Consider the following 20,448-nt stretch of genomic DNA (forward strand, 5'->3'; position numbering starts at 1 on the left):
ATTTTGTGTCTTTTTCTTTGGTCATTTTGTGTCTTTTTTTGGTGAATTTGTGAATTTTTTGGTCATTTTGTGTCTTTTTTTGGTCATTTTGTGTATTTTTTGGTCATTTTGTGTCTTTTCTGGTGAATTTGTTTCCTTTTGGTCATTTTGTTTCCTTTTTTTTTGTCATTTTGTGTCTTTTTTTAGTCATTTTGTTTCTTTTTTGGGACATTTTGTGTCTTTTTTTTGGTCATTTTGTGTTTTTTTCATCATTTTGTGTCTTTTTTTTAGTAATTTTGTGTCTTTTTTGGTCCTTTTGCTTCTTTTTTGGGCCATTTTGTGTCTTTTTTTTGTCATTTTGTTTTTTTTTCATCATTTTGTGTCTTTTTTGTGATTTTGTGTCTTTTTTGGTCAATTTGTGTCTTTTTGTGGTCATTTTCTGTCATTTTGTGGTCAATTTGAGTCCTTTTTTGCTTAATTTTATGTATTTTTTTGGTCATTTTGTGTCTTTTTTGGGTCACACACACACACAAAAAAAAAAAAAAACAGTTTCATAATGACGTATGAACAACACAGAAATATGCATGCACATATGGCCTACTGCCCAGAGCTTGTACACTGACACATGGGCAGGCAGAAGTTAAAATAGTAACATGAATATTAATGACAACACAATCAACTGACTGACTCTTTGCCACTTGGGGCAGTGAGGGTGTTATGAGGCTGAAACATAACAGAAATCTGACTTTTCTTCAGAAGATGGCAGAGCTTGTAGGCAGGTCACACGTGAGTCAACTTTCAAAACTAACATATTCAAATAAAAATCAAAGATGAAGGCCACCCCGGTATTAATAACTTCTTCTGTTATTTTTTTGTGAGTTTAGATGATTATCTTGTGCATTTTGTGCTAGTTTTTAAGCAAACAATTATTCGTTATTTATAATTTTTCTTTTCTTTTCATAACACAAACATGAGGGCATATACAAACATTCTGTCACATTGAATAATACACATCAGTGTTCGCCATAGGTTGATTCACTTTTGTTCACAATTTCAACAATTTCAGCCGTCACACTCAGTAATCTTTCCCCTTTTCCTTCTGTAATCTCAAAGTGAAAGTTATACTTTCCATACTGTATATGTCATTTATTATATTTTTCCATAGGTTCAGGGTGGGAGGTTCTCTAAAGCAGCTATTCTCAACCTTGGGGTCCCGACCCCAATTGGGGTCCCGAGATGATTTCTGGGGGTCGCCAAATCATTTAGGAAGTCAGCTCTGTCTCCACTGTGTTAAAGTGTTCATGTGTTAATGTGTTTTAGTCTTTTTGGTCATTTAATGTCTTTTTTTGGTCATTTTGTGTCTTTTGTTTGTCATTTTCTGTCTTTTTTTTGTCATTTTGTGTCTTTTTTTGGTCCTTTTGTTTCTTTTTTGGCCCATTTTGTGTCTTTTTTTGGTCATTTTGGGGGTTTTTTTTGTCATTTTTTTGTGGTCATTTTTTGTCATTTTGTGGTCAATTTGAGTCCTTTTTTGCTTAATTTTATGTAATTTCGTGGTCATGTTGTGTTTTTTGTCATTTTGTGTCTTTTTGTGTCTTTCTTTGGTCATTTTGTGTCTTTTTTGTCATTTTGTGGGTTTTTTTGGTCATTTTGTGTCTTTTTTGGTCAATTTGTGTCTTTTTTTGGTCATTTCGTGTCTTTATTGGTCAATTTGTGTCTTTTTTGGGTCATTTTGTGTCTTTTTTTAGTAATTTTGCATCTTTTTTGGTGATTTTTATACTGCCTCCAGCGGCCCCTAGGTAATTTGAGTTTGAGACCCCTGCTCTAATGCTCTAATGGCAGATATCCCGGATGTATCAATCCTAATCAGGTCAGTTTATCCTTTGGACAGCTAACTGTCCACCGTATTTCAGCCAACTCATCAAATCATAACCCCCCTTTCCAACTTTATTGGCAGAGGTAACGCGCTTGAACTCCTACACTGAATTAAAAAAAAGCAACCAGCAGCCAGGAGCAACTCGACAGTTGATAGAACAAAATGCATTCCTGGAAATGGAAAAAGTGCAGGTAAACAGTACGGGAGCAGAGAAAAGAAGAAGAAAAAACTTGTTGTGATTGTTTGGTCCTAAAGAGAATATTGTGTCAGTGTTTGTTGGAGGAGAGAAGACAGATTGGCCTTTCTTCCTGCTGTGATGCTGGCCGCTGGGACAAGCTTTACAAACATAGCAAGGACAAAATGCGTGTGTTAATATGTGTGCATGTCATTTATGTTTGATGAACACACACACATTTGCAGTATTTTGCTTTTACACACTTTAATATATAGGTGATTGTGAGTGTAATTTGAATATTTTGCAAGTTTCATTTTGTGCCTTTTTTTAATAATTTTGTGTCTTTTTTGGTAATTTTGTGACTTTTTTCCTTTTTGTAATAATTTTAAGTATTTTTTTGGTCATTTTGTCTCTTTTTCGGGTCATTTTGTGTCTTTTTTTAGTAATTTTGTGCATGAGGACGCACAATTATTTGGCATCAGACATTATATGTGCATGTCCCACATGTGTACAAAATACAAACGTGTGTGTGTGTGTGTAGAGCTGCAACAATTATTCGATTAATCGAACAATAATTGATTATTAAATTAATTGTCAACTATTTTGATAATCGAATAATTGTTTTGAGCAGCTTTATAAAGACAATAAGTCCAAATTATCTGATTTCAGCTTCTTCAATGTGAATATTTCTGGTTCCTTTGTTTCTTTTATAACAATAAACTCAATACGTCTTTGCCTTGAGGACAAAACAAGAGTATGTGTGTGTGTGTGTGTGTGTGTGTGTGTGTGTGTGTGTGTGCATGCATATGTAACACCTGTTTTCTAAGATTTTAAATTCGAGGGGGGCTGTTTATTTTATTCTTTGCACGATTCTGAGGAAGGGAATTACTACAAATTCATTAATGAGGAAGTCTAAGATCACTTTCTGGCTTTTGCTAAGCAACCAAACCCCAACTCTCAAAGGTTGCCATATGGACACTGGACTATTTTAGAACAACCAATAAAAGACACTGTAAGAGGTCACACACACACACACACACACACACACACACACACACACACACACACATCATTCTCCCTATAGAGACAGTTAACAGGCCTTTTTGAGTCCATTAAGGGCTTAAGAAGACCAGACAACAGCTTTCACTTTCAGACAGCGGTGTGACCTACATACACACACACACACACACACACACACACAAACTATACTATATAAATACACTGTGACAGAAAAAAACAGACACCAAAACTTATCGCTCTATCAAGCAGAAAATTGATTCTTTTAAAGAGGCATATGGGCCTTTGTTTCTGCGTGTGTGTGTGTGTGTGTTTGAATCTACTGTATATGTGATGCATACATTCATTTACAAAAAACAAGGCTGAAATTGTTTTTAGACATTTTAGGTAGGAGGTTTCTGTAGGAGGGTTACGCATTGATGTGTGTGTTGTAGTGTGTGTATGTGTGTGTGTGTGTGTGCGTGTGTGTGTGTGTGTGCACATTTACATAAGGTGTGGGTTGGCTGCCCTTTGTGATTCTTAAAAAAACAAGACAGTCTTGATCAAACTAGTGTTCTGGATAAAAACACAGAGCGGGGTGGTTGGACACACACACACACACACACACACACACACACACCTCTGTTTTACCAGCAAAGGGGTACTTAAGTTTTCCTTCCTGCAATCATGGCTAAAATAATCGTATTTTCAAATTCACAATCATAGTGAATCATGTTGAAGTTTCAAGTTTGTTCACAGCAGGAAATCCAATTGCAGTTAGTAATCTTACTACAAACTATTTTCTATATTATTATTGTTATTACTGTTATTATTAATACTATTAGTATTAGCAGCAGCAGCAGTAGTAGTAGTAGTAGTAGTAGTAGAATTTTGTATATTAAACTCAACTCATTTTGTGTCTTTTTTTGGTTATTTTTTGCATCTTTTTGGGGTAATTTTGTGTCTTTTTAAAGTAATTTAGTTTTTTTCTGTCATTTTGTGTCTTTTTTTGGTCATTTTGATACTTCCTCCAGCGGCCCCCAGGTAATCTGAGTTTGAGACCCCTCCTCTAACCTAACTGTGCTGCTGTTGGTAATTTTGTGTCTTTTTAAAAATAATTTAGCGTCTTTTTTGGATTTTTTGTGTCCTTTTTAGTAATTTTGTCTTTTTTAAGTAATTTTGTCTCTTTTTTTAGTAATTTTGTGTCTTTTTTTTGGTCATTTTGTGTCTTTTTTAAGTAATTTCATTTTTTTCTCTCATTCTGTGTCTTTCTTTAGTAATTTTGTGTCTTTTTTGGTCATTTTCCTGCTCTAACCTAACTGTGCTTTACTTAATAAATATAATAGTTTTATTATCTAAACTCTCACAAACAATGACTAAATTGAATAATCTAATGCACAGACAACCAGCCAATTTTGTCATTAAGGTTTTTAAAACCATTGTACACAGTCCTGAATAAACATTTTTATAACAGGATACATTGTAAAGAAAGAACAAATAAATGTGCCATTTTCTTAAGTTTTAATATATGGCTCAGTTTTAGTTTTCATTAAAGCTTAGAATATAGTGGGCCCCATTAGTTGACCTAACTGAATGGCCAGTCGTTAGATAATGAAGAATATTAATTTTAATGCAAAATATGTAATCCCAGTGGGGAGTGACTGGTTGACAGTGTGGCTGCTGTCGGTGTTAGTGGGGTTAATGGGCTTCAACACTGGAGGTCACATCACACACACACAGGGACAGGAAGACGCCATATGGGGTGTACATACACACACACACACACACACACACACACACACACACACACAGTGAGAACGAGTCTCCAATAACACCTGAAAAAGTTGCTGGATTTGTTGCCAGTCGATTTTTCGAAAAATAGTCGCTAAGGGGGTCTGAAAAGTCACTAAATATAGCAACAGAGTACTACGTCACATCCTGCTTAGCGTTCTATCCAATCAGCATCAGATGCTACATTGCTAGATATGCAGGAACGGAAAAATCTAAAACGGAAATATAGCCGACGATCAGGTTAATTTAATCGTGGCGGTCATTTTGTGTCTTTTGTGTCTTTTTTTTGTAATTTTGTGCCCTTTTTTTGGTCATATTTGATCATTTTGTTTCCTTTTTTGGACATTTTGTTTCTTTTTGAGGTAATTTTGTGTCTTTTTAGGTCAATTTGTGTCTTTTTGTGGTAATTTTGGGTCTTTTTTGTTCAATTTGTGTCTTTTTGTGGTGATTTTGTGTATTTTTTTAGTAATTGTGTGTCTTTTTTTGGTCATTTTGTGTCTTTTTGGTCATTTTGTGTCTTTTTTGGTTATTTTTGATCATTTTGTTTCATTTTGGGCCATTTTGTGTGTTTTTTTTGGTCATTTTGTGTCTTTTATTGGTCAAAATCGCGATCATGATTAAAATTCCATTAATTGTGCAGAAAATATAGAGCATAGAAATACATGTATTGTTTGTATAATGTGTGTTTGTGTTGATGTTTACTCTCCAGTCTTTCCATTGGCTGTTAGCGTCAGGTGGCGGCTACCAGCACAGCTAATAAAGCTCTTTCTCTGTCTATTTCTCTCTCACACATACACACACAGCCGAGAGAATAAATCACATTTGCTCTCCCCTGAAACGTATCAGTGGGTATAAACCAAAATGACAGGAAGCAAATGAAAATATAACGTACGGCATCACGGAGGGACAATTTTCAACATGCATGCAGAGTTGGTAATAGAAAATATTCATTCTTTAGAGAGTGGGAGGGAGAAGGACTCTTCTTTGTGTCTTTTCAAAGATTCATTTTTGCAGCAGAGACAAAGCAAATGAAGGCAGAATAAAGTGAAGACAGGAGGGAAGAAGAAGAAGGCTTTGTTGGGGGGATAAATGACAGGCAGAGAATGGGGATTTGGAAGGAAAATGATCCCATGGTAGAGCGCCCATGACAGAGAATGATTATAAAAATTTCTGTTTATGATAAACTGTGCTCTAAACCAGCTATTCTCAAGAGATGATTTCTGGGGGTCGCCAAATCACTTTGGAAGTCAGCTCTGTCTCCACTGTGTTAAAGTGTTCATGTATTTTCGTCTTTTTGGGCATTTAATGTCTTATTTCTGGTCATTTTGTGTCTTTTCTGGTCAATTTGTGTCTTTTTTTGGTAATTTTGTGTCTTTTTTGGTTATTTTGTGGTCAATTTGTGACTTTTTTTGTCATTCTTTTTTTTGGTCATTTTGTGTCTTTTTTGGTCATTTTGTGTCTTTTTTTGTCATTTTGTGTATTTTTTGGTCATTTTGTGTCTTTTTTTGTCATTTTATTTCTTTTTTTGTCATTTTCTGTCTTTTTTTTAGTAATTTTGTGACTTTTTTGGTAATTCTGTGTCTCATTTTCTGTCTTTTTAAAGTAATTTAGGTTTTTTTTTTGGTCATTTTTATACTTTGTTTGTCTGATCTGAACTGTGCGCGGAGATTGTGTTCAGTGAGCGGGGGTCACGGACAACATGCATGTTAAAGATGAGAACTACTGCTCTAAACAAACAGTCAACTCAGGCAGAGATGGGAAGACAAAGTTAAAAAAAAAAAAAAGCAAGGAGAGCAGGTGGTAGAGACAGGAATGAAGAAGACTGAAAAAGGCAGATGGAATCAGCAAAAGATTACAGAAACAGGAAAAGAAGGAGAGAGTAAACAATGAAATTGGAGTAAAACGTGAAGTAGACAGAATCCGTAGAAGGAAGATTTAAAAATAAAATGAATAAATAAACCAAGAAACAAACAAGAAAGTAAGAAGAGAAACTGGGGAGAACAGAAAGATCTGTTTGTTATTCTGATCATCAATATTGATGAGAAAAAGAGTTAATAATTGATAACAGTCCTCCTAATAAAACCAAATCCAGTCCCACAGTCTCTCTTACACAATTCACACACATACACACATAACTGGGAAGCAACAACAGGGAAAGAGGAATATGGATATTTTCTGTTTGCAAAAAGATATCTAATGAATGCAAACATCATTAATTTACTTTATGTTTAATAATTTATTGAATTGTTCACTGAGAATGGATCATATGTGGCCCAAACATTATTCTACAGAAAAATATAAGCACTGACTCAATGCAAAAAAGCATTTTATCTCTTTGCAGTTCAGCCGGTTTGAAATTTACTCTGTTGACTCTAATTATCTTTTTTTATTGTAGACCATGGGTCTCAAACTCATGGTCCGCGGGCCAGATTGCGGCCCTCGTGATGATATTTTGTGGCCCCCACTTTGATATGAAAGTTTAATGTGAGTTTTATATGAATGGCACTTCACCATGTTGTGTGTGGAAGGTCCCTTTAATTACTTTTTTTTCGTAGTTTTGTGTCTTTTTTTGGTAATTTTGTGTCTTTTTTTAAAGTAATTTTGTGTCTTTTTTGGTAATTCTGTGAATTATTTTTCATCATTTTGTCATTTTGTGTCTTTTTTGTAATTTTGTGTCTTTTTTGGTAATGGGTCTTTTTTTGGTAATTTTGTGTCTTTTTTGGTAATTTTGTGTCTTTTTTGGTCATTTTATGTCTTTTTTTGGTCATTTTGTTTCTTTTTTTAGTAATTTTGTGATTTTTTTGGTCATTTTGTGTCTTTTTTTCATAATTTAGGGTTTTTTTCTGTCATTTTGTGTCTTTTTTTAGTAATTTTGTGTCTTTCTTTGGTCATTTTGATACTGCCTCCAGCAGCCCCCAGGTAATTTGAGTTTGAGACTCCTGTTGTAGAGTAAGGATCTTGAGAATAACGTGTTGGTGCAATTAAAATGAGTTTCCAGTCAAATCTACTTTAGATTGTTTTTTTTAAAGTTTGTAGTGTTCTTGCTGTATTCAGCTCAGGGTCATGGAGGCCAAGCGAGCAGCACCTCAAACACTGGCTAGCTTCAGGCTTCGCAACACCCATATGGTTATAATGAAAGAAAATGCTTCTCTGTCTGACTCACTATTTTACCAGCAGTTATATTTATACATCCAGGGGTCACACTAACATTTTATTATGTCTATAATCTGGGTGCTGTAGCTGCACACCTTTGACTTTCCTACTAATAGCTGCTTGGACTGTTGTGGATCTGACAATTGAGGCCTATTTTACTGTTCTTGTCATTATAAGCCTCTGCATGTTTATGTGTGTGTGTGTGTGTGTGTGTGTGTGTGTGTATTCACCTCGTATTCCTCCTTGAATCCATAGCCCTGTCCACATTTCATCTGGGTGATGTGTTGCAGCAGATCTGCAACTCGAATAGCCGGCTGGAACTGGCCTGCCTGGAACTGACCTGCAGGAACAGAAACAGTGTACAGAGAAACTGAGAGTCTGAAAGAAGAAAAAGAACATAAAAACAAGGGAAAGATGCAGGATGTATGTGGGAGGGAGAGTGGGTGGGTAAATGGACGGATGGAAGGAAGTATCTTCAAAATGATCATACTCAATTACCGTTCTAATCAGTCTTCTTCTTGTGACTTGTTACTTTTATCATTAAACCAGCCGACAAAACAAAACAGATACACTGCAAAAAAGCCAACTTGTATTTTTTGTCCTTAAACAGTGATTTAAGTTGGTACAAACTTGGAAATATAAATTATTGACATTTAGAGCAATAATGTAAGTTAGCACGACAAAGGAAGCCAGTTGTCTGCTCAAAAACAAGTTGGTGAGTTGTTGTTACTTATATCTTTAAGTTGGGGTTCACAACAAGGGACAATAGTTCTGATAACTCTTATTTCTTTGTTGTGAATGGCGGGAAAGCAGTGAAATTCTGTCATTAGCGAAAGCTAGCGGCTAACTGATGCTAGCGGCTAACTGATGCTAGCGTCAAACTCTCGCTAGCTAACTTGACTAAAAAAAGTAAGCTAGCTTACTAGCAGACTTAGTATTAGTACTTGTATTAGCCAATTCATTAATTTGCCAACTAGCTTATCTACCTAGTAGCCCTACTGTGGGAGTTGGGACACTCAGCATTGCCTGAGACTTAAAATTATGACCTGAACTGGGCCATACACTGACAGGACTGGTCATTTACGGTTAGGAGAGTTCAGAGTTCAGGAAAGGTATGCATGGGGGAGCAGAGGATAGGATGTGGAGCTTCAGCAGACAACAACACACACACATAAAGTTTGATCAGTGAGATGTTCAATCCCCAGATGCTTGGTTAATGGGTGGTAACCAGTGCATATCATTTCCAAATTGACCAATTGCGTTAAAGAGCCCACCCATTGTACGGGATTTCGCCAAAATCCAAGAAGCTATATGTAAAATCAGAGTTGCTTGTAAGCACTTTGTCCGGTGATGCCATTGGGGTCACTTGGCAGAGTCCAGCGCTGAGCATTGCATTTGGCTATGATTCTTTCAATAAATGGTTGACTTTATTCATTTGTCCTGAGTGTTTTGTAAACCAAGTTTAGGAAAAAGAACCCGGGTGAGAGGTAGAAGCTGTAAAAGCTTTACGCTCTAACACTACTACCTACTTACTATTAACTAAATAACTGACTAACTATGCTAGCTAAGGTAAATAACTAGGAGTTAACTGACCTAGCTAGCTTGCTGGCTAACTTGACAAAACACTAGTTAACTGACAAAAAAGTCAACAAATGCCGGTACAATATATGTATAAATTACTCATATTATATCATATATTGTTAATATATATATCCTGGAGTCCTTTCGTGGACTCCAGAGGGTTAAGTTAGCTAAATGACTGGAGAAATGACTAACAACCGTTACCTGACCAGGCGGCAATCTCCGTGCCTGAGCATGGAGGCCAACCAGGAAGTGCATAAAGCCTGCAATTCACTGAAAATTTCAGTAGGGGGTGCTAAGTTTGGCTGCAAAAGAAATCTGCCCATTCATTTCAGTGCTAAATTTGAAAACTTCTCACTTGATTTATTACCTCAGAAAATTTTTCAGGGACAACATTATGGTCTCAATCACTAGTAAAAAAATCTTCTTCAAGACAATTTGATGTTAATAGTGTAAATAATGGCCCCATTTAGAAGAAAATAGAAGATAAAGAGTCGTATGATTTGGGGCGGGGCTACCTTTGATTGACAGGTCACTAACAAGGCGAGCCGTCATCAGGAGAGAAGCAGAGCAATGCGTATCCACGGCAACGTGTCAATAAAGTTATATATAACGTTATATAGATAGAAAAGAGGACGTTTACAGATTTGGTCTCATAACTTTGACCCTTTCACTGTATTTTCACTTAATGACAGTTTATTTGAACGTTTTGTTCAGTAAAAACGTCTTGTTCAGCGTTTGGTTGGACTAACAGACACTCCAAGGAGTCGCTGCTCAGTTTTCTGAGGTAAGAAAGATACATTTTGTTTTTGTTTTTTTGCTAGCCAAAACTAACATCCCAGTTAATGCTTCAGTTAATGCTAACATGAATTAGCAGCGGCTTCTCTCAGTCAGGTTGCCGGTGTAGAGAGGCTGTAGTCAGTGTCGTCAGATCCCTCGCGCTCCTCCACAGTCCAATTATGGTCTGCTCCGCGTATCGGAAACATGATGGCGACACAAGATGGCGACGAGTGTAACGCTGAACTCGAGGCTTCCATCGGGCAGTCCACAAACCAATGGGTGACGTCACGGTGACTACGTCCATTATTTATATACAGTCTATGTACCTGACTGACCGACTGGCTGGCTGACTGCCTCGACTACCAACAAAGTTAAAAAAAAAAAAAAAAGTGTTAGAGAAGTTGTGTGCACGTACCACTCTGGTAGGAGAGCTCCACAGACTCACAGCCTCCGTAGGGAAAACTCTGCAGGGTCAGAGAGGGCTGGGCGAGAGACGGCTGGCTACTGTCTGTTCACAGAAAGAGAGAGAGAGAGGGAGAAGGGGGGATATGTTACCATGACAACACACCTTCCCTCTACACACGCGCACACACACACACACACACACACTGCACTGTATGGACACACTCTGTGGTCGCTGAAAGAAAAAAAAGCGGTGAGTTTAACGAGTCACTTAACACCCTGAGCCCTGATTGGTGGAGCACTGCATGGGGACAGTTAATTGGAATATCTCTCCTTCAATTAAGGGATGGACAGATTGATTGGATGAGTGTGTGTGTGTGTGTGTGTGTGTGTGTGTGTGTGTGCTATTAATCAGGACAGATGGAGGGATAGATAGATAGATAGATGAAGGGTTCAGGGGACATGTCAAGAGCTGAGATGACAGCAATAAACATGCTGCAAGAAAACTAAAGAAGAAAACTAAATTAGATTTCCGGGCGAATTCAAAATGTGCTCATAAAAACAGGTACAGGCTGATTTAAAGAGGAAATGTGGGAGGAAAAAGCTAAAGTAAAACAAAAAGAATATCCACTGTAAAAATAAAAAAATGGCAGCTGTGGTTGCCAGAACTTTACCGTAATAAATAGGGTGCAACTTTTTCTAATATTACGGTAAAATTATATTAGCACTGTTGATTTCACGTTTAAGATTGCCATTTTATTCCATATTTTACCGTAAAAGTATAGCAATCAAAAGAAATGCTGTTCTACCATATAATTGACAAGTAAAATTCTTTATAAATGCTGCATGAATTAAAGATTTTACCGTTAAATATTACAGTATATTTCTGTTACAGATATGATGTTTAGTGCATTTAACTCTATGGAGTCTGGGGCTATTTTGTTTTGTGTCTTTTTTAGTCATTTTGTGTCTTTTTTTGGTCATTTTGTGTCTTTTTTTGGTCATTTTGTGTCTTTTTTAAAAAAATTTGTGTCTTCTTCTGTGTTTTTTTGATCATCAAAAGAAACGCTGTTCTACCATATAACTGACAAGAAAATACTTATGTATATATATATACTAATATAAATGCCGCAAAAATTAAATTTGTATCCATTAAATATCACACTATATTTTTGTTAGAGATATGGTGTTTAGTTCATTTAGCAGTGAGAAAAAATAAATGCAAAAATTACAGTGATGATGATATACACACACACACATATATATATATATAAGTCATAAGTATAAGTCATCACTGTAATTTAAAAAAAATTTTTATTTTTATTTTATATATATATATATATATATATATATATATATATATATATATTACAGTATATTGGCAGTGTATTTTACAGTGGAGTGATGTATTTTAAAAAAATAAAACTTTAAAAATAGTGTTTTGGCTGATATATACATTTACGGTGTTTCATTTTTCCTGAAACTGAATTAACCCATTTATCATTTTACGGTCTTTTACTGTCATGGTTTAGCAGTTTTTCACCCTAAAATCTACAAACATTGTTTTACAGTATAAAGTATGAGCATGAACAAGGAGAAAAAGGGAAATAAGTTAGTTTTCAATCGCTGGAATAAGCCTATTTTACATTTTGTATTATAACACAGTTGTGAAATCCCAAATACTAACATTTTTTAATCTTCTCTTTGTGGTTTTAATGAATTAAATGCCATTTTGTTCAGTACTGTGGCAATATGGCTTCTGACAGGCAGCCAGGCCAGTAGACTCAGTGAAGTGAGAGAGTGTGTGTGTGTGTGTCTCAGAAGGAAAAGAGGTTGTAATATAAAACTGCATGACTCTATGTTTTCTTAATGGAGCTATTTGCATGTTAATGACGGCTGTGGATTCATTAGTGGCCTAAAGTGGCTTCTCCATAAGCCAATCTAAACACTGGCTTCCCTAAACGAATGAAGAATGAGCCGGCCACATGGGTCACTCTGCAGCAACAACTTGGGTGTGTGTGTGGTTGAATGTGTGTGTGTGTGTGTGTGTGTGTGTGTGTGTGTGGATAAGAGAAAGGAAAAAGCCCTGAAGAAACAGCCGTGTAGATCTCATGGCTTTACACTGAGTAATATAAAATAGCTGACAAGCTCTTTTGTGTGAGAGAAGGAATTGCTATATAGATATAACACACACACACACACAATGAGAAGAGGAAGTGGATAAAAAGGGGAGATGAGGGAAGAGAGCGAGAAGAATAAATGGGAGGTAGAAAAGAAGAAATGGAGGAGAAGGAGGAACTAAACTGCAAAAAGCCACCTCACAAAAACAAGGGAAAAAAGTACAAAAATTAGGTGTATTTTGCTTAAAATCATCAACACTTACAAGACTAATTGTGTCTTTTTTTTAGTCATTTTGTGTCTTTTTGTGTCTTGTACGTCTTGTAAGTGTTGATGAAACAGCTTTGTAACTGTTGATATTATAGTTTCCAGCATGTATATACTAAGTTTAGGTCATAAAATCTCAGTAACATGCTGTAATATTATTATTATTATTGAGATAATTAAGGACCAAAACACTTTAAACAAGTGAAACAGTCGGACATTTTTGTGTCTTTTTTGGTCATTTTGTGTCTTTTTTTGGTCATTTTGTGTCATTTTTGGGTTCTTTTGTGTCTGTTTTGGTCATTTGTGTCTGTTGTTGTGTCCCTTTTAGCTATTTTGTGTCTTTATTTTGGTAATTGTGTCTTTTTTTTGTCTTTTTGTGTCTTGTAAGTCTTGTAAGTGTTGATGAAACAGCTTTGTAACTTTTGATATTCTAGTTTCTAGCATGTATTTACTCAGTATAGGTCATAAAATCTCAGTAACAAGCTGTAATATTATTATTATTGGGATAATTAAGGACCAAAACACTTAAAACAAGTGAAAGAGTCGAACATAAAAGATGCTGACGAAGAAAAACTATCTTATCAGACAAAAAATAAGCAGATATTCTCTTGATCTAAGATATTTAATCTTACTTAGATTTCAGTTTTTGCAGTGTAGAGGTTAGATAAAAGGAGGAGAAACAGATGCACTGACAAGGAAAAAGAGAAAGGGGACGAACAGAAAATATTCCAGAGATGAGAGAAAAATAGCTGGGACAGGAGACAGATGAGAGGGAGGAAAAGACAGGAGTAAAGAGTTGAGGAGAAAAGAGGAGGTCAGGACAAACACTAACTGTCTGCTCACTGAAACAGAACCGGCTTGTACTTCACACTTCCCCTTCACACTGAGTCTCCAAATAGTTCCTTTGAGAATTGACTCCAGCGCTGCATCGTATCCATAAATCTGTATAAACTCTTCTCATCCTTCCTTTCTGTGTCCCCCTTTGTACTCCTGAATCAACCCGACTCTCTGCCACTGCTTTGCCTTGTCAAAGACATTACAGAAGAAACAAAAGTGCTGCCTGGATTCAATCCAGACACACTGCAAAAAAAGAAAAGTTGGGTGAATTCAAAATTTCAAGGCAACAAACTTCGATAACATTTTAAGTTGGACAATTAAACTAAATATTTTAAGTTTTGCTTTTGAGTTTGCTCAACTCTGAATTCAGATTTTTGTCAACTCAACTGTAAATTGTACTAATTTATAATTTTACATTGTAATAACTTTTAATCCTTACTTCTGCTAACTTCTGCAATGTGCTGATGTGGCACGATTGTAACGCCGCTATGAAATGTCAGCTAATGTTGCAACCACAATTTTGAGTTAGCATTAATACGCTAATGGCTACTCTTGTAGCTGTAACAAGCAGCGGCGCTAGCATCAGTTAGCCGCTAGCATCAGTTAGCCGCTAGTGTCAGTTAGCCGCTAGCATCAGTTAGCCGCTAGCTTCAGTTAGCCGCTAGCATCAGTTAGCCGCTAGCTTTCGCTAATGAATTTCACCGCTTTCCCGAATTTCCCAACAAAGAAATAAGAGTTATCAGAACTATTGTCCCTTGTTGTGAACCCCAACTTAAAGATATAAGTAACAACAACTCACCAACTTGTTTTTGAGCAGACAACTGGCTTCCTTTGTTGTGCTAACTTACATTATTGCCCTAAATGTCAATAATTTATATTTCCAAGTTGGCTTTTTTGCAGTGCAGGGTGACACCCATCCACTGCACAGAAGTCAGTGGAAATAGATACCGTGTCTCAATTTGGATACTTCTGTTGATGCAGTACTCTACACACTATGTAGCCTACTCATGCTGGGCTTACACCAAAAGATTTTCCCAGTCCCAGACTAAAAAGTGAAGACGATAGTTTTCCAGGAGCCTTTTCCAAATCTGTTCAAAGTCTTGTGACGTATACTTGCACAGTATGTGGATGGATTTTAACATGACATGAATTTACTCAAAATAATCCACAGAATTAGTTGTGAACAGTTCATCAAACTGCTTCCAACACGCTTATCTAGTTCCTTAATCATCGCAAGAAGGCAGACATCTCTTCAGCAAATATCCACTCACCACAGGGTTAGGGAAACAATTGCCAGGACCAAATGTTGCTTGGAAAACAAAATAAATGTATATTTGCATTATAATTTCCCCTCTTTTGTTTGCTTCCCCTGTTCTTGTAGCTCATTAATGGATTTGTTGTATATATTCCCTTCCTCAGAATCGTGCAAAGAATACAATAAACAGCCCCCCTCAAACCTCAAACCTTAGACAACAGGTGTTACATATGCATGCACACACACACACTCACACACACACACACACACACACACACACACACACTTCCTTTGTCTCAGAGACCCTGAAAACTCCTGGCAGTTGCCTCCAAGGTCACAGGTCTGTGTGTTTGGCGTGTGTTTGAATGTTTAAGTCCAGGTATGTGCGCTCCTGCACTAATACAAGTGTATGCATGCCAAGTGTGTGTGTGTGTGTGTGTGTGTGTGTGTGTGTGTGTGTGTGTGTAAAGACACCAAGGTCAGATATGCATTAAGCCAGGCATGAAATGGAGTCATAGAGGCAGCTCCACTACACTGACTATGATGAAGACATCTCAATGCTAATGGGAAGATTTATTGACCCCACAGTCACAAGGGTGTGTGTGTGTGTGTGTGTGTGTGTGTGTGTGTGTGACATATGGGGAGCGTTTACTGTGTGCGGATGGTGTGTTTCTGACATGAGAGATGCATTGATTGAGAGAGAGAGAGGTGTGTGTTGGGGTTTTGTGTGTGTGTGTGTGTGTGTGTGTGTGTGTGTGTGTGTGTGTGTGAAGGCCGTTTACGTTGTCAGTGAGTGTGTATGTTAATGCAGTCCTTCATGCTTGGCAGTGTGCTATATAAAGTTCCCTCCTCCCACCCTGTGACTTTATTAAGATTCAGTTCTGGATGACTTGGACTCAGAGTGTCACTGTGTTAACTCTTGGCACCTTCCACACTAGCAGCACACCTGTCTGTCTACCTGAGTGTCTCTAGTCTATCAGACAAGTCCTTCACAAAAACATGTACAAGTTCAGATGGATGGATGGATAGATAGATAGATAGACACAAAAAGACACAAAATGACAAAAAAGACACACAATAACAAAAAAAGACACAGAAAAGACACAAAATTACAAAAAAGACACAAAATAACAAAAAAGACACAAAAAATAACTAAAAATAACAAAAAAAAGACACAAAATAACAAAAAATAACTAAAAAAAGACACAACAACAGACACATTATGACCAGAAAAGACACAAAATAACTAAAAAAAGGCACAAAACGACAAAAAATGACAAAACATAACAAAAAAAAAAGACACAACAACAGACACAAAATGACCAAAAAAGACACAAAAAGACAAAAAAAGACACAATAAAGACACAAAATGACAAAAAAGACACAAAATAACTAAAAGACACAATAAAGACACAAAATGACAAAAAAGACACAAAAAACTAAAAAAAGACACAAAATGACAAAAAAAGACACAAAAAAGACATGAAAAGACATGAAAATGATTACAAAATGGACAAAAGAGTCCAAGACTCCATAGAGTTAATTAGTTAGTTATATCATCAGTAGAAAGTACTTGTTAGATTGTTGGCGAATTAATTAGTCAGCGAATATGTGGGCAAGTCTGTCAGTTGATCACTGCATTTGATAGATATATGGATGGATGGATGGATGGATGGACAGATAGATAGATGTGCAGCAATGTGCAATAATTTGTGCAATAAATTGTCCTTCAACGTGCAATATATTTATGAACACTGCATAGCATCATATCAGCTTTCTTCCCTATGTTTTACATTATATCCTATATATTTTTCTTTACATTTACTTGCCTATGTATGTTTATGTTTATATTGTATATTTTTATATTTTATATATTTTTTTTTATTTATTGTCGCACTGCTTTTTGGAGTCAGCTCTCAAATCTCATTGTATATGTGTATAGTGACAATAAAGGCATTCTATTTTATTCTAGTAAGAGAGATAGATAGATAGATAGATAGATAGATAGATAGATAGATAGAGAGATAGAGAGATAGAGAGATAGAGAGATAGATAGATAGATAGATAGATAGATAGATAGATAGATAGATAGATAGATAGATAGATAGATAGATTTGGACTCTGTGAACAGGCAGTGAAATTCTGATTTATTTAGTTGAAATTTGTAGTATCATAATTTCTGTATGAATGCAATGGAAGTGGAAAATTGTCCAAAAATAAAAAACAGCTGTTGGCCAGAACAATTCAAGATTGAAGATATAATTTTATTTGATGTAAATGGACAACTGCCAGCCAAGCGTAAGTGACTATTTTCTTTAGTCATTGTGTAATTCAATATAATTTGCTGACATCCTTGATCCTCCCCAAGTGGCAATTACTGTTGAACTCAATCATACCAAAGAAATGACTTCATTACAGTAGCAACTGAATGTCTGTCCTTTAGGAAGACTTCATTTCCATATACCCTGTTCTTATTCATTACAGTATGCACCAGCAGCACACACAGTAATTAGATCCAGAATAATTGAAACTGAAATTGAAATTATGTTAAACACTACACGCTGTTATGATATAGCCATTATCATCTACATACTAAGATAAGAGCAGGAACAATCAAATACGGTGTTTCTAGTTTTAATCAAGAAAAAAATCCCCTGTGCTTGATAACAACGACTCTGACACTTTTTAATAACCGTATTTGCCAAAAGTAAGTACCATACATCTGTCTAACAGCCTTATTATCTGAGCAAATTAAGGAATTACACATACATCAGTCCCATAACTCCAACAAATGTCCATCTAATTAAAAAACGGTCTGTTGTTCCAGCCATGTCTCTGGACATTTACACTATGGGTCTCAAACTGGCGGCCCGTGGGTCAATTGCGGCCCTCGTGGCTATATTTTGTGGCCCTCACCTTGAAATGAAAGTTTAATGTGGGTTTTATATGAATGGCACTTTTTGTGTCTTTTTTTTGGGTAATTTTGTGTCTTTTTTGGTAATTTTTGTGTCTTTTTTTGGTAATTTTGTGTCTTATTGTAATAATTTTGTGGGTTTTTTTGGTAATTTTGTGTCTATTTTAGTAATCTTCTGTCTTTTGGGTAATTGAGTGTATTATTTTGGTCATTTTGTGTCTTTTTTGGGACATTTTGTGTCTTTTTAAAATAATTTAGTGTCTATTTTGGTAATTTTATGTCTTTTTCGGTAATTCTGTATCTTTTTGGTAATTCTACGTCTTTTTTTGGTGCTTTTTATAAACCCATATAGGTTTTTTTAACCTCTCCCACACTTAATATTCTTGTTTCATTGTCTTTTCTTATGGTGCAAATAAATGAATACAAATACAAATACAAATGTACGAATGTATTTTTGTTCACAAGTTAAAATAAGTCAATGTTGAGTTTTAGTTTACTTTGGACATGAAAAGCAGTTGATTCCCCCCCTACGCGGACTTTGTTGCTCTTTATATTACATCACCTGACTTCTTCCTTTGCTTCCAATCATAATTATGGCCACTAAACTCATCTATGCCTAACAACAGATATAAAAGTGGGTAATGAGCTTCTTGCACGGATTACTTTTACTGCTGTTTTTCTGGGTGATGATGATCTGGAAATACCATATGGTATTCAGCATGCGTTGTGCTGGTTTAAACAGCTTTAGGCACAAGAAGTTTTTCTTTCTGACTTCGGACTTTCTGAAAGATGAAGAGGGATGGTTAAAATATTCAGAGCAAAAAAAAAAGAGGATGGACCTCACAGTGAGGGAAGAGGAGTGAAATAGATAAAAAAAGAGAGATAATACAGCGGATAAGTGAGTAAGAATAAATATGTATAAGGAACAAGGCGGAAATAAATTGAGTCTGTGAAACAAAGAGAAAGAGTTCTTTAAAAGATAAACATCATGTACTTAATTACTTAGCAGTGTGCTGAAGTTGTTTTGCTTACATGAATTGAAAACTGAACTTAAATGGAGAATGCAGCATGAGGCGACAGATGGAATGAAAAGCAAAAGATAGCGGAGGCAAAGGCAAGTCAAAGATAGAGAGCAGCAGAATAAAGGAGCGATAAACGGAGGAGGAGAAAGAGAGAAAGAGAAGCAGCAGAATATATATCTGAACTGCAGGTCACAGGGATCAACTGGTCTAGACAGCATCCCAGCCGTTTACCTCATTTCACCTCCCTTCTTCTGACATAAGGAGAGAATACAGTAACTCATAGTGTCCGGCTCTCAGTCTGTGTAGTGCCTGTGTGCACGTGTGACGGCTGCAAATGTGTGTGTACGTGCATAAAAAGCCACTTCCTTTGGAATTTACAGGCACCAAAAGGACAGAAATATCCGCATGTGTGTAGGTGTGTGTTTGCATGCAAGTTACCTACACAGTGATCTGTGAAGTCACCGAGCAGCTGCACAGCAGACAGACAAATCTGCTTCAACAAAAATTGAGTCTTATCTTGCAAGTTAGGACCAGAGGGAGAAAGAGAGAGACTGGTGGACAGATAGGTTTATTTATTTATCTATGTCTCTTTGCTGAGGAAGGAGGATTAACTTCATATCCTTGCTGGGCAGGGAAGCACTGTTTGCCTCCAGCTGCTCACTGTGTTAGTCACTGTGTTAGTATAGGCGACAGCTGATGCATGGAGAGAATTAACAAAGATGTGAGGGATTAAAGTAATATGCAATATTTTCATACAAATGGATGTCTGTTTAGCTACTGTGGATTGTCAAATAAAACACAAAAGTGATTCAAGATTTTTTTTTCTCTTTTTACATTTGCTGCTCTAAACAACTGCTGTCTTGTAGTGAGACATATGAGGGGAAATCCTCTCGTGCACAGGAAGTGATGCGATTTTAGACTCTTACAGTATGAATCATAGTCTTTTTGCATCACGAGTCACATCCCAGAGAGGATTTTTTTGTTTCTTTTAAACACATAACCATTGTATTTAATGTTGTGATTATAATAATGCCAATCAGCACCTCTGTTTTTTTTTTTGTTTTTTTTTGTAACATTATTCAAGTTAAGCAATTCAAATTCAAATATAAAACATTCAAATTCAGTTTCTGGTGGCACATATTTCAGCCCATAAACTTGACTGTGTCAGGGTTTTCATAGGAAAAAAACCCCACTGAACTGTACCAAAAGTATTTTTTGCCTTTATCAGGCAATAAAGTAGCATATTAAATAATAATATAATAAATTTAAGAATAATTTAGATCTTTAATATAAGATAAAATTAAA

At 36.1% G+C, this 20,448-nt stretch overlaps 1 protein-coding gene across 1 annotated transcript in view; it reads right to left on the reverse strand.

Moving 5' to 3' along the window:
• The window catches only part of ptprt (protein tyrosine phosphatase receptor type T), a 555,356-nt gene that overhangs the window by 92,965 nt on the left and 441,943 nt on the right, over positions 1 to 20,448 (reverse strand). Inside the window, exons 21-22 of the mRNA XM_059329753.1 lie at positions 10,744 to 10,836; positions 8,198 to 8,307 (exon numbers count right to left, since the gene is read on the reverse strand). Of these exons, the coding sequence (XP_059185736.1) occupies positions 8,198 to 8,307; positions 10,744 to 10,836 (203 nt within the window). The remainder of the gene's footprint in view (positions 1 to 8,197; positions 8,308 to 10,743; positions 10,837 to 20,448) is intronic.

The sequence above is a fragment of the Centropristis striata genome, chromosome 3, assembly GCF_030273125.1.
Source record: "Centropristis striata isolate RG_2023a ecotype Rhode Island chromosome 3, C.striata_1.0, whole genome shotgun sequence".
Taxonomy (NCBI): domain Eukaryota; kingdom Metazoa; phylum Chordata; class Actinopteri; order Perciformes; family Serranidae; genus Centropristis; species Centropristis striata.